General features: G+C 42.9%; 1 protein-coding gene across 2 annotated transcripts in view; it reads left to right on the top strand.

Moving 5' to 3' along the window:
* Window positions 1-15,770, top strand: part of ASTN2 (astrotactin 2) — an 821,211-nt gene that overhangs the window by 315,227 nt on the left and 490,214 nt on the right. For both annotated transcript variants that reach the window (XM_045840430.1, XM_045840429.1), the window contains exon 6: window positions 12,970-13,116. In XM_045840430.1, the coding sequence (XP_045696386.1) occupies window positions 12,970-13,116 (147 nt within the window). The remainder of the gene's footprint in view (window positions 1-12,969; window positions 13,117-15,770) is intronic.

Here is a 15,770-nt window from a genome sequence, read left to right as displayed (position 1 = left end):
ATTCCCAGGTCATAGCACAGAGCTCAATGCAGAGTGGGCCCTTGATAAGTATTGTTGAATGAATGGACTTCCTCCCATTACAGATGGAGAGACAGAAGTCCAGAGAGGTATGGGGTCTGCTCAGGGCCCCACAGTGAGTAATGGCAGAGCTGGTAGGTATTCCGGTTTGGTCTATAGATTCTGAGAACAGCGCTCTTTGCACAGCCCCTCCCCCTGCCCCCAAAGCACTTCCTTGCTGCTACAGAACAAGACAGAATGTGGGCCTGGCATGTCCTTTAGGCTAAGATCACTATTGTTCTTTTGGAGGTGGCATATTTAAACCAGCAGGCTTGAAAGGTTTAGGCCCAGAATGTCAGCCTGAAATGGCTAGAGGCCTCTGTGTGGAAATGTATTTAGGCAGAAATACTTCGCAGGAACATTTTTTCCTCACTTCTTTTTTTCTTCTTTTATCCTCTTTTATATTCCCTGCTCAAAGGTCTAAAGGCAAAGCGGTTTATCTCCAGATGGCTGTTTAAACACAATGCAAATGTGCTCTCGCTGGAATGTGAGTGGTCTAAAGAGGGGGCGATGGATTGGAAAGCCAGAGGGGAAAAAATACCCTCCTTGAATTAAAGAGCTGGAGATGGGTGTGCTTATTTGAACAAATTCCCCAGGTATTTAGCAGCTGAACCCACACCCAGGAAAGGGCAGGGTCCTCTGTCCCCCATGGGTCCCTAGTGCCTTTCTTTGCTAGAATGAGGATTTGGGTACTAGGTAAGACCCTTGATCTTGGAATGCACGTCCTCAGGCCAAAGGTCCTTCCAGTTTCTTAGCCCTGCAAGGGAACTGCCGGTAAGCAAGCCTGATATGAAGTATGAAGCAAGAAGAACACAGATATTTCTGGCCAAGCAGACCTGCCTTGAATCCCAGCCCTGCCTCTGACTGTGCAACTTGAGAAAAGTGTCTGAACACTCTGAGCTTCATTTTCCTCATTTACAAAATGGAGCTCATGCTACTTAACTCAGAGGATTCCTTTAAGGACTAAGTGAAAGGATGCATGTCAAGCATCTAAGCCAGTGCCTTGGTTCCCAATGGTTTCTCATGTGGAATGTCTGTTTCCTTTCCCTTTTTTCTGGGTTTGCATGTCTTCTATAATAACTTTATCAACAAGCCCCTCTGAGACTTCCTTGCTTCAAGGCTAAATGTCTTATATCCTCCAACTGCTGTTCCCTCCTGACAAAATCATCAGTCCAGCCCTGGTTACTGTCTTCAGAGCGTGGACCCCTTGTCTATGTCTTATTCAGAGCATCACACAGACCTGAGTCATAATCCCAGCTCTGCAGCGTATTAGCTGTGTGACTTTGAACATATCACTTCTCCCCAAGCTCAACTCTTCTGATCCATAGAATGGGGATCCAAGGGTTGTTGTGAGGAACTGACTGAATAATGGAATCAAAGGGTCTACTAGAGGCTTAGCATGTGTGTGAACCTTCTCTTAGTGAAAACGCAGTATCCATCTGTCCACATGGTCTTTCTCCCAGTTCTGACCCATCCTAAATTTATGCAGGCAGTTTCCTGAAAACAAAGGTCAGTTTCTACATTTATTGGTTTTACATTTGATAATGACTACGATGATGATGATGATGATGATGATGATGATGATGATGGTAATGTTAGTGGTGATGATAGTGATGATGATAAAAGCTACTGAAACCAGAAAAGCCAGCATTCATGCTGCCTGTCACCTACCAGACCCAACAAGCAGAGACAGAGATTGAATCTTAATGGATGCTTTATTCAGATGGCCAGCGATCTGAGAAGACAGTGGATTTGTATTTTAACAGATCATCTTCCATTTTCTTTCAAGCCAGCCTTTTTTATAAGAGGGCAAATGTATCGGTAAGGAGTCCAAAATTCAAGGAAAGAAAGTGTAGGTAAGGGATTTGGAATTTAGGAAAGAGGTTAATCAGATAAAAGCTGCAGTCCAGCAATTTCCCTAACATCCTCTCATCCACTGACTGGTCATTTTCTTTATCTGTGTCCTGTGTCCTAGCTGCAGACTGTCTGCCCTGGAACACGAGGGCTCAGATACCACTTTGATTGCTTGTGGTCTCTTCTGGAGCACACAGGTCAATTGCTTGTGGTCACCTGGAGTCAGGGTGGGTCGTACTTGCAGTTCCTAAAACAATAGCTTTTCACATGCATTAACTACTAGGCTTATTAACTATCCCCTTAAAGTAAAATTTTCCCACTCTTGAGTTCCCCCATCACTACTATTCATTGAGTACCTACTATGCAATGTATATTTTCCTATTTGATCTTTCTCACAAGTCTGGAGTAGATGTTATTCTCATTTTACTCATTAGGATAATGAGACATGCTGAAGGTCAACTGGAAAATGACAGACCTGGGGTTTGAACCCAAGGTTCTCCATCTTCAAAGTCTGTGTTCTTCCATTACCTTAATTCACTGCACTTTAGACTTTATACCAACCTGCTGAGATTGTTTTGTGGGAATATCTTGTCATGGTTCATTTTGATTGTGTATTGACATTGATCAAATTAACGTAGTTGGACCCATATGACATGCAGGAATGCGCAGGATACTGTGGGCAGCCCTGTAGGGAGCAGGAGAGGCATAAGAGGTACTGCTTTGTTCCAGAAGATGAGAACAATACAACTCTCCCAAGCGGTGAACTGAGAAGCACTGTTGGGGGATCTGGAACAGAAAGGATCTGGGTCTGGCTCCGGGCAGTGTGTCTTTCGAAAGGCTGCTCTCCTGGCCTCCCAGCCTCGACATGATGGGTTAGACTGCCTCACTAAGCTGAAGTGATTCCTCCAGCACTGCCCTTCCGGCTCCATGCTTGTCTCCTGCATGTAGGCGTCCAATGACAGAGTCTGTGTTCAGAACAAAAAACGCACAGGGGACCTATTTTCCAACTTCAGAACTGAAGAGTTGCCTGGGAGAAGAGGGATGGAGACTAGTTTGTGAACTCTTGGAGGCAGAAACATGTTCAGCTGGTTATAGCTCTAGCAGATCTTCATTTAACACTGTCACGGCCCTCGAGCTGAAGGTTAAAGTGAAGGGAGACTATGTATTACTGACAAGAGCTTTGAGATCCAGAGCAGGATGTGAATCCCAGCTTTGCCACTTGATAGTCTTCTAGCCTTGGGCTAGACTCAATTCCCTTATTTGTAAAATGAGGAGCTAACAAAACTTTATGATTGATTAAATAAAGTAATATCTGTAAAATATTTAGCACAATGTGTTATACATAGTAAGTTCTCCAAAAAAAACTTAGCATCATTAATGACACTGTTTTTTGTTGTTTTTGTTTTGTTTTAAGCTAATCAAGTACCATTTTAGATGATGTTCAAATGCAGGTTGGATAACCACGAGGAGGAGCATTGTAGGGTGCTGCCTGTATTGTGTAATATGTCAAGGTCAAAGCCTCTTTCATCTCCTGTAATTCTGAGATCCTGTGGTTCAAATTAGAACAGATGATACTTGTGACAAGAGTTCAGAGGAATTTCCTGATCTCGTGAGTTGCAGTGTTCTAGAAAGACTTCCAGGAGATGAGAATTCTCTGCTCTTGAAAAGTTGGTCTACTTCTGACGTAGTGAGTAAAGTAGGAAGGACAACACGTGAGTGTGGGGAATGCATGCAGTCTGTCACAAGAAAAGGGATGGGTGAATCTGACTGCAGGAGAGGGTTTATGGACCAAAGCCTTCTTTTCCATTGCTTCTTAGGTACAGTCTGAGAATCGGGAGAGAGAGGTGAGGGGGAAGGAGCACGGACATTTGAGGAAGCCCTCTTCCTTTAGAAGCAGTATGGCATAATGGAAGAAACACTGAGTTTGAAGGTCAATATGTCTCAGTTCTGACTCTGTCCCTTACTAGTTCTGAGCCCTTGGAGACGTCAGTTATACTCTATGATTTTCCATTTCCTTTAATGTCACATAATGACAGATTTGCTTAGAGTTGACAGTGGACATACGGAATAAAAAAGACTATAGGTAAAGGGCAGACCTGGTTAATACTAAATGCACAATAAACATTATATCTCTCCTCCTTCCACGAACCTTGGACCAAAGGCCAGTGACATTTTCTAGAAGAATGCAGCAGTGACTTGGCAAGCTGAAAAAAAGCAGCTAGAAATGAGCCTTTTATGAGATGGGAGGTGATTGGCCCTGATCTTTGTTGGTAGCCCTGGAAACCTGTGGTTGCTCTTTGTTCTGTGCCTTTGGAGCCACTGCTTGGTTCCCAGCTTGTCTTTGCCACTCGATTTTCCATCAGTGGCACGGGCTGAAATCAGTGGTGCAGCTGAGCAAGAGGGTGAACACAGGATCAAGCATCTGTGTCTTAAAAAAAAAGTCAATCCCAGCTGATGATTACCTGTGAATCTGAAACCCAAGCGCCACCTTTTTTTCCTCCTTCTTTCTCAGTTCCTTCTAAGCTTTTCTCGAACTTCAGCTTGTTTGAATCATCTCCATGGCTCCTTATCTGCACACTGAAAATTCATGTATTAAGTACAGCATCTTTTTCCTTCCCCTAATGCATTCTGTCAGCCTACTAAGTATCAGTTAAATAGTCTTATTCTCGTGGACTGGCTCCTTGTACTTGCCTCTTTTCCTTCCTTGCATGTCTTTTCCTGTGGCTCTAAAACTCCATTATTTTTGAACACCTGGGAGCCAGAAGAGTGCAGGCATTGGAGTTAGATGGTTGAGCTTGGTTTTCCCATTTTTGGAAGGAGGCAGTACCCCCTGACTTGCCATGCTGTTGAGAAGTTGGAATGCATGTAGACTCTTTAACACAGTGCCTGGTATAGGGGCCACAGTTAATTTTGGAAGATGCTGATTTACAAACAGCAGCCTTTGTATATATTGTTGCAGTAGCTCATTGTTTTCTGTACTTTGTTCCAGAGAATAATAGTTCTGCAATATAATTAATACTTTTAGAAAACATCGGGCCCTGGCTGGTGTAGCTCAGTGGATTGAGCAAAGCATCAAAGGTTCGATTCCCAGTCAGGGCACATGCCTGGGTTGCAAGCTATGGCCCCCAGCAACCACACATTGATGTTTCTCTTTCTCCCTCCATTCCCTCTCTAAAAATAAATAAATAAAATCTTAAAAAAAGAAAACATCAGGTTAAGTTCTGCTAAAGGGAATTCAATGTAGGTGTTTTGAAAGATGTTTAGCACAGGATACATGATGTGCTCTAGCACTTCAAAAGATGGATGTAAAATACAGCACGTGTCAAAATTTTTTTTGAAGATGAAAAACTTTCCACGATACATTTTGTTTTGTGGCTAAAATTACACGGACTCTTTAGGACATTTGGATATACTTGTGTGATCAGTGGGGTCAGGAGGTAGGGGGCCCAGGTTTGAATCTTACCTTCACACCTGGCTGGTGAGACCTGGAAATAGTGCCATGAGAAGAACATGAGGCTGTGGGTCAGGACCTGGGGCTTCCAGGCCCACTTATCCCTTTGGTGTCTAAACACAAGTTCACCATTCCTTCTCTGGCTTCTCGTTTGTATACTGGAGACAATAGCAAGGCCTACTGCCTAGGGTTTGGGCGAAAGGTGAATGAGATATTTGGGAATAATTTGAAAAGTAAGAACTGAAAAAATATGGCACTGCCTGGGCCGTTTTCACCACCAACACCACTGTCCCCATCTCTGCTGTTATCATCTTGAACTTACCTTCACATTCCCAGGCACAGCCGTCTGTAAGTGCCGTGGAGAAATCCAAATAGCCAGCTTCTGTAGCCCATTCAACAACTGTTGCCAGTGGGCACCGCAATACAAGCCTGCACTATAGAAACTCTTCTTATTCCAGGAGCAGAGCTGGCCAAAGGTGTCCCCCAATGACTTCACACATAACCATCTGGCTCCAAGTAGCACTCTGAACTAGTTGAGGCCATGTAGTATATTCTGGGGTCAGAGAGGAAGAGAAACACTGTCCAGCTAGCCCCTCTCACCTTCTGCCCTCCTTATAAAGTTCCTGTTGGTAATTAAGAGAGGTGCCTTTGAAAACCTCAGGTCAACATCAGGTGGGATGATGAGGCCACTATGAGTCCACCCGTAGTCATCAGAGGACCAAAGGGCAAGCGGAGGTCTACAAGCAGCATGGCAGTGAGGATTGATTATTCTGCAATCAGGCCGTGTCTAGCATGTTGATAGAGAAGTGAGTTATGAATTCAAGTGGAAAAATGGAATTTTTTCCATTTCCACCCTGTTACCTTTGGGTTGTGTAGCCTTTGGCAAGGCCTCAGTTTTCTCATGTGTCAGTGTGGCTGATAATAGAGAGTATCTCATGCAGTTTCTGTGAAGGATAGGTGAGAAGTTGCATGTAAAAGTTTTAGTTATATTGCTTAGCTCACACATGATTTTATAAATGTTAATACTGATGGTGGTGCTGATTGTGATGATGATGATGGCATATAATTTACTACAAAAGCCATTGTTAAAAGAAGTATATACTAAAGAGACTCAACAAATAACTTTAGCAAAATAAAGCCAACAATGTTTGGTTTGGAGGAAGGAGGCCCAAGGCAGCATAATTTCCACCTTTAACTACCTGAATAGCTGCCCCAAAGAGGAGGTGTTAGTGTGTCCCATTTGACGTGGACAGCAGAAACTGGCTCAGTACCACTGTCTGAGAGTAGAATCGCTGCATGGTAAGGGTGGACTTGGCTGTCTCTGCGACTATGGAAAGGCTGGATGAACCCTTGCACAGATTTTATCAAGGAAGATCCTGTGGAAGATGGGAGATTGGGTAAATTACAAATGATTTAAAGGATACTGTGGATTTGAGAATGCCAAGGTCAGAGACCACAGAGAACACAAGAAACTAGCTCAAGGATGAGATGGAGAGGACATGATGAAGGGAGACCTGGCCCCCGGTGGGCAAGACGGGGGAAAGGATGTTTTATTTGGCACATTGCACTGAAGTGGTGTGTGCAGAACCCAGACATGAGTCAGACTAAGGGGAGGGAGCCACCGTTCCTAGAGTTCTGAGAAAGCCCCAGTTTCAAATATTCTTTCCTACTGCCTCCAGTGTGACACTTGCAGTTGTCAGGCGACGTGTCCCAATTTTAGTTTCCAGAAATAAGCAGAGAAGCACAGAGGTACCGCAGCTCAGGTGTGACAGGAATCCCAGGAGGCACTCAGCGAGGTTAACGGAGTGCACCAGTGATCTGCCATGGTCACCCTGATATACAGGATGATTGGCAACTTCTGAGGGGCTCCTTGTATGATTTCTGGGCTGAGGAGAGGGAACGAATACCCTTGACTAGAAAAGAACCAATAGCAATATTCCAGTACTAGCACCTCTTGGTAGAATGGGGAATAACATGTAAACATACATTCATTCATTCATCCATTTGCTCATTGAATAGATGTTTATTGAGCATGTAATATATTCAGGCATACTTGTAGTCAGTGAAATAACAGGAAGGCACAAGGTAGGAGGTCTGGCACATAGGAAATGTACATAAATTAACTCGTTTTTGAATGAATCAATTCCCAGATAAGGACATTGAAGTTTAGGTGACCAACTTCTCCATGGGGGTTTGCAGCTACGTGCAAAAGCCAGAATTCCAGCTTAAGCCAAGGTACCATATGTCCTGCTGATGTCCATGTAGATACCCAGTGCTGGACAGTGAGATTTTGAGGAATTGAGATGAAAGGAAAGCTAGCAAGAGCGCATAGATCCCTACATGTGTGTGCTTGGCATTGTGATTCTTTTCTGCTAGAGATTAGTGTTGCTGTTTTATAGATTAGAGCCCTGAGGCTCTGAGAGTGGGGGTAACTTGCCAAAACTTAAATAACTATTAAATGGAAGAGTTTGTATATAAATTCCTATGTCTAGAACCAAGTCCCAGCCTATTCCTCCTGAGATCTTCCACCCTAATGTCCTATGGTCCTGGAATTCCTGTCCCCTGCTCTCCCCTCCGGCCTCACCCCCATATGCCATTGAAAGAGACAAATCACTTCTTGGTGTAGGGAAAGAAATTACCTCTTGTGCCCCAGAAATATCAGGAGGAAGGAATCAATGGGTGTGTGGCAGCTTTAAGTTTTCCACACACAGTGCTCTGATGGGGTTAGATCTATTTTCTTCATCGTAAAATGTGATTGATTTAATTCCAAATTTAACTTAAATTTCATTTTCTTCTCTCAACCTGGCATTTCCAAACAGAGAATCAATCAAACCCCAAATTATAGGCAGCACATGGATCAACAATGCTGAGTTATTTCCTGTTGAATTTCTCCAGCAATGCATTTTGTGCCACCCTCTTCAGCTGTGCGAGGAGTTGAAGGGTAAGAGGGAGGGAGAATGAAAGGAAAATTAGGTTATTAACTTTCTCCAGTTCCAGCAATCAATATGCTCTGATGACATTCTCTTCCTAGAGCGCCGCTTGCTCCCCTGAAGGTGATGGGAAGGGAACTGCAAACTGCAGAGGAAACCAGGAGTAACTGTGACCCCGCCCACCTGAGGTTGCTCAAGTCATGATCTGGAACTCGCATTTATTAAGCTCTTTTTTTTTAAATTACATGCATTATCCTATTTTGTTCTCACATCAGCTCTGAAATAAGACCATTGTTCCCATTTTTCAGATGGAGACATTTTGTCTTATAGGGTTAGATCAATTTGCAGATGGAGATATTTTGTCTTATTAGGGTTGGATCAATGGGTCCCTGTCCCCTGGAGATTTTCTGGTTCAGCCAGGATTTGAACATGGGCATGTCTGGCTCCAGAAGCCAAGCTCCTTCCGCCACTGCATGAAATAGGAGGCAGTATGATTTGGGGCAGGGAATGGAACAAACTGGTTCTAATTCTGTCCCTGCCACATACACACTGGGTGACCTGAGACAAATCATTTCACAGCCCTGCTCCCCTGTTTGTAAAACAGGGTAGTAGTAACATTTCGCTGTAAAGATTAAAGGAGGTGATTCTTCTCCACTGAAATGTAAGCCTCAAGGACATTGGCTATTTTGCTCAATAGCATTTCCCCTGTACCCAGAACAGTACAGGGAGGTAGTTGATGTTTAGTAAAAATTTGTTGACTGCATGAGTATATGGACAAATGGATGGATAGATGGATGGATGGATGGATGGATGGATGGATGGATGGATGGAAATGCTAGCCATAGTGTCTGGATCATAGTAAATACTTGAAAAATGGAGGTTCTCTTCTCTGCCCCTGCTTCCTACAATGCAGTACAGGACCTGGATGAGGAGGGGGTGGATGTTATAAGAGAGGTAGTTTCCACCTGGCCACTGTCTACAGCACATACTCAGTGCTAAGAGCTGTTGCTCAGTTCCCTGGGCCAGGAACTCCTAAAAAGTCACCTCTGTTTGAGTCCCACTGTGAAATTTCTGCCAGGTCCAGTTGCCATGGAAACTCCCCAAGTCCCTGTGGCTACTCCACTGTCATCTGGCCTGAGTGGAGACTTCACCTGCATGCTTTCTTCTCCCTGGACTTCAGAGACAACTGCGGTGATTCAGGCCCTTGCTGAGTAAATGACTGCCCCGGGATACAGTGTTTTCTCATTCTGCCCTCCCTTCTCTCCCTCCCTCTGCTTACAACTCTCCCTTCAGTCTCCACTCATTTTGTCTTCAGTTTCTCTAGAGAATAATTCAGTTCCCAATATGTTTTGATAATAGGTTGGACAAAGGGGAAAGTAAGTCCTGATTTGTGCCCTCAGTGATAAGATGAATACGGCTGTCTGGCTTAAGAATGATCATCTGCCAAGGGCCTACCACGTGCCAGAAACCATGTGAGGCACTGGATGTTTACTGTCTCATTTAGTTCTTACAACACTCTTGAAAGAGACATCATTTATTCCTGATTTTTAGATGAGAAAACTGAGAGTCATAAAGTTCAGGTGACTTTACTCCTTACCTCATTGTCTCTCTTTTTTTAACGTATACTTTTTGATTTTTTTATTTATTTTTTGAAGAGAGAGAGATTTGTTCTTCCACTTATTGATGCATGTATTGGTTGTTTCTTATATGTACCCTGATTGGGAATCTAACCCAAAACCTTCGCAAAGTAGGATGATGCCCTAACCAGCTGAGCTGCCCAACCAGGGCTTCCATGTTAAAGACCCTGCACTACTGTGAAGGTTTAAATGACATAAGGGTTGCAATTCACCCAGCATGAGTCCAGGGAGAGAGTATGAACAAACTCCATTCTTGCTGCTGAACCCTCTTTCCCCACTTGAGAAACCAGTCCTGTGGAGCCTCAGAGGAATGTCTGGTAGTTGGTTAATTAATGAAGGGAGTGCCTTGATCAGATCCATTTCTGTTACTATATTGGCCAAGTCTGAGAGATGCCTTCTCGGACATGCTGTTGTCCATCCAGGGCATCTGCCTCACCAATGCCAGGAGCTTCTAACTACATCGCACTCTCTTTCTGGACCTGGTTGACCTCCCAAGAACTTGTTCATGCTGGACTGATCCTAGCATCTTCTTCCCCTCAGAATAGACTCCACAGAGTCTAGAGCAAAAACTCAGTGCTGCTGCTGCTGACCATTATTTGGGACTTTTGTTAAATATCTAGACTCATGGTAATATGTTGACATTTTAAGGAAAGACCTGTGCAAAGCACCAACCCCTAGTCTATACTCTTTCTAGTAGAAAACATTGATGTTAGCTTGCTATGCCATCTAGCTACTAAAATGTTTATATTATCAAAATTTGAAACAGCTTCTTGTGGCTCCCAGACGAGAGATAAAATGTGTTCTCTTTTTTTGTGCTCATTTTAGGTTTAGGGATTCTTTATCTCCTGACACCAGAATCATCGCTTTAATTTTATCTATTCGTTCATTTAAAAAATATAATGACCACAAATATAAGAAGAGTCTCTACCATATGTTATGCATTTTACTAAAACTGGCAGTACAGTTAAGGATCCTATTCTTAAATTAAGAAAGTTCTAGGTTCCAGGCTGTGAGGTTGGAATAAGAGGCATCAAGAAGACCATGACAGGATCCCTTCTCTCAAGCAGCTCGCTGTCTGTTAAGCAAAGTAGATATCCATACAAAAACTCCCCCAGTGGGCTGTCACATGGGCTCTCAATCCTTTAGGACCCATCAGTCTGGCAAAGTTGGCTGTTTAAGGTTGGTGTGCTTTTTGATTGGTCAGCAACTGTGTCTGGTTGCTAATACTGTTACTTTTATCTCTGGAAATTATGGTGCATTTACTGACAGATACTGTGCTGGGCATTGGGATACAGTGGTGAGCAAAAGACACAGTGTCTGCCTTCAGGGAGTTTACTCTAGTTACCAGACTCTAATGTTGGAATAAGGTATTTTGGAGAAAACATCAGATGTAGGCAGTTTGTCTGCCTAAAAGGAAAGGAATTTATATTTATTATTAATCTAAGTGAGTGATGGGGGCAAGGAAACAAGTGGCAAAGAAATAACATCTGTGCTAATATGAGCAGGATGGTGAGTGTTGATGGTGGTGGCACTGTAGCAATGCAGCCCTGCCCATGTCTGGGCCGGGTGCTAGACAGCCATAGGAGGTCCAAGCGTAAGGATCTGTCATGAAAGGTCTCAGGTCCAGGCTGGTGAACGTGGGTCACATCCTGTAGCTGGATGCTGTGGAACGCCTCAAGGGGTTCAGCAGGAAATGGGATGGGAAGGAGTGTCTAACACCCCCCTCATCCCACAAGCAAACAAAACAGAAGACATGAGGGTGAAGAGGGGAAGATGCTAAGGACATAGACTAAATAAGATGGCATGGCTGTTTAGATGCTATAAAGAGGAAGACAGGAGACTGAAAGATGACATGTAGGTTTCTGACCAGTTTACATGGTGGTATTTTCAATAAGTCGGACAGCCCAGGAGAAGGAGGAGGAGGCTTTCAGGAGAAGTTAACATGACCAGCTTTGAATATGTTCTTTTTGTCATGCCCATGGGACATCAATAGAGAGATGTCCAGGAGATTTGGGCATAAAGGTCTGCTCTAAAGGAGAGCCCAGTGGGTGATAGAAATTTGGGAGACTTTGCTCTAAAAATGATAATCCAAACCTGGAAAATAGATATGAATAGCAAAACCTAAACAGTGAGACACAGTGGGGGCTCAGGACATAATCCATGGATTCTCTCTTTGCTGGCCCAGTGGTCTGCTTGCCATGAAGACCCAATCTACTCATTCCACTGAATCTGTGAAATTGTCTTTAATTTTCCCAGGCAAAACTCCGCTCCCCATCCTATACCCTCTCTACTAACTCTTAACACAGCTTGCCTTGAATTCCATTTAGCTGTGGAGAATCCTACCTGTGCCCCAGCCTATAATTTCCTGAAGAGCAGGAACTATTCTTGTTCTGCTATGCGTTTTTCTCCCATAGTGGGTGATCAGTAAAGGTTTGCGAAAATGATTTGAACTCATCAGCTTCTAACAGTTTCTAAGATGGAAATCCTTTTAGGTAATGGACATTATATTTAATATAGACAGCATGCCATTTAATCATTGCAACAACTTTGTGAGCTGTATAATATTATCCTCACCCTGCAAATAAGAAAACTGAAGAAATAGGTCCCACAGCCAGTGAGGGCTACAATCCAAATTTGAACCCACAATTGTCAGCCTCTAAAACCTGTGCTCATTACACCCTATGGATTCAGCAACACAGTGTCTTTTCAATGGCTCCCAAAGACAGCAACAGTTTAACAGTACCTAATCATTAGCAAGAATGGCCATCTTAATTGGGAGTGGAGGGGTGAAAATAGCCATGACTTTCAGGAAGCTTTATTTCTGTTGTCTTTACCAAAGAAATAACAAACCCATTTGTCAGAGAGTTAAAACAAAACCAAACAAGGGGCCACTGGGATGTCATTGTGAGCACAGACTTTGGAGGATATGCTTTCTTCTTCCATCTCCCCATGTGGAAGAAAACAAAATTTCCAGATTCAATACTATCCCCACTTTCTCACCCATAGACTTAGGTGTCTTTGTGTGTCTTTGTGTTATTAGGTTTGCTGAAAAGCCCAGTGAACAAGACAGCGCTGACGCTGATTGCTGTGAGCTCCTGCATCCTGGCCATGGTGTGTGGCAGCCAGATGTCCTGTCCACTCACCGTGAAGGTGACTCTGCATGTGCCTGAGCACTTCATTGCAGACGGTAAGAGCTGAGCATTGGAGATGCCCCACACCTACTGGGCACCTTGCACCCTTGGCTTGTCAAATATCCTCCATGTATAACCCAACCTTAGGATTACATTCCAGGGGCAAAGGAACATTCAAATGCCTTGGAAGAGGCCCTTATCATTTAGAGTCCTGGGTTATTTGAATGCAACTAAAGACTGCTTTTATTCCATGGGCAAGTATATAGTCTGTTAAATAAAGAAAGAATTCCAATGTGAGTGTAGAAAGATTGAGCTATATCATAGAACCTAGGTTTCTTATGCTTGTGGACCCTATTCCAAACTAAAACTGCCCCCCCTGCAAAATTGTATTTGGTAATTAAAAAATATGACAGAGAGGATTGTATGAGCATTGTTGGAATTTCCTGAATGTCCTGAAGAATACTCATATCTCATTCCCTGTAAATGTACTTCGTAAGTATCTTATATCCTGCCATTTACTCTTCACTCAATTAATTTGAATTAATGAGACACTGTAGTCACTATAATTATTTACAAAGTGTGGTCTAAGAAACTGATTAAGGTGCTTGATATCTATTGCTAAAGTGCCCTCCATAAAGTTCTTCTACTTAACATACTCTAAACTGTCGGTCTTACTTGGCATTACTGTTTTCAAGTACGTTGAAGTTTGTCACAAATGCAATAAACAAGGCATATCTTAAGTATGCAGCTTAATGAACTTTTACACAGGAGTCCACCCAAATCAAACCATAAAACATTTCCAGCACCTCAGCTTTCTTATGCTCCTTCTCAGTAAAGGCCCTCCCAGAGGTAACCACCTTTGGTTTCTTTAAAAATAGGTATTTTTCTCATTGGGTATATATTGAATGTTTTTGAGATTCTAACCCTATATTTGTCAGCTTTATCTCAATGTAACTCAATTTTATCTCCAGTTTTTAAGTTTCAGTGCTCAGAACTTAGCACCAGTTCCTTCAGTATTTTCTCTTCGTAGTGGAATTTCCACCTCCTGTCTCTGAAACACCTAGACTTCTATTAATACAACCTGTGATTGCTCCTACTTCATCACGGTGTATGCCTATCAAATCATAGGTGAACATAAAAATTAATGATGGACATACAAAAATCATATGTAAACATAAGACAGGAAAATAAATGTGTGAGTGGGAAATGGCAGAGGGAGAAAGGAGGAATAATGTTTACAGAAGCAACCACTCAGGAAGATCTCATGGCTCTTGGGGTTGGAAGAATCACCAGAACCTGAGTGTGTCTGGAATATGGGGATGCAAGTGTAAGAGTGATGGACATGAGATTGGAAAAATCAATAGGTCAGATTCTGACCACTATTGAAGGCATGTGAGCTTATGTCTTATCCTCATTAATTACTACTCGTTAACTGAAGAACACGGAGACATTCAGATTTTCAATATTTATTTTCATGAAGGTCTTAAGGAGCTAAGTAACTTGCTCAAGGTCATGGTAAATAGTTTAATGACTAAGAGTAGAGCCTATAGAATAATACAAACATGGATTCAACTACTCATTCTGTTGTCTACCACTTCTATAGCTAAGCGAATGACTTACTTCTCTGAGATGGAACACAGCCAAGGCAGCTTTTTGCCTTTCTCACCTTCCCCCATGAAACTAAAGCTAACTACAAAGCTGCCAGCCCTTTCTTAGTGGAGGGAGCTCCCAGCCAGCCTTGTACGTTGAGCTGTCCGTGGTGCTGAAGTACTGGATGGAGCTGAGTAATGGTTCTGGTCTTCAGGAAGAAAATGAATTCTGCCATTCTGCCCTTGTGTTACAACATAGTTATACTTGATACTTAATGCCCATTATAGGGAAAGGTCAGCACAATATAGCACTTGTTCAGAGCCCAGCTGGCAAGAACAATAAATACTTACACAACCCCTATCCAAACCCTTGGCAAGTATTATCCCTTCCTTTCCTGAGCCTTCTCAAGGCCACTTGTGGCTTTTTGCCCTGCTAAGCACATAGTGCAAAGATGGACTGGGTTGGCTTCCAAACTTACTGAATGTAGCACTGTGTTTTCAGCTGTGGTCTATAAATCATCTGCATTTTGTTCATTCTGGGATGATGATCCCCAGAATAGTGAATCATATTCCCTAGGAGTGGAGCCCAAGTATTAATGTTTTCAACAAGAACCTTAGATGATCCCTTAACAGAAGTTTGAGAGCTGTATCAATCTCTCTGTGTTACTTTCCTTCTATCTCACAGATGTAATCACTCCTTGGCACCCTTTAAGGCCCTGCTAAGGGGCTTTGGTTTCTTCCATCTTACGTTTTTATCAATGTCACAATAATGGAGCTGCCTCATGGCACAATTGCAGTGGTTACCCACAGCACTGAATACAATGTGAATGACACAGTATGAGTTTTATAATAAAACAGACTTCATCACATGGTTGTGGGCATCATCCAAATTGCCATGTAGGTAGCATTATTAGTGAATGGTAATTGCTTAATATTAAAAAATCATGTTAGTTCATGCATCCCTTGAGGCACTCAATGTAGATCAGGGTATAGTCACCCAATATTTTGGCCATCAGGAGAGACAGCTTTTAAAGGACTAAGTTATCCTTATTAACTGGGTAAGATGATTCCATTCTAATGCAGGCAGATAACATTACAAATGGAGTTCTCTATTCTCTTTT

This window comes from Phyllostomus hastatus, unplaced genomic scaffold (genome assembly GCF_019186645.2).
Source record: "Phyllostomus hastatus isolate PE091 unplaced genomic scaffold, TTU_PhHast_1.1 phas_contig_34, whole genome shotgun sequence".
NCBI classification, from domain to species: Eukaryota; Metazoa; Chordata; class Mammalia; order Chiroptera; family Phyllostomidae; genus Phyllostomus; species Phyllostomus hastatus.
Note: the sequence above shows the minus strand (reverse complement) of the source record. Positions and strands in the feature narration are given on the sequence as shown.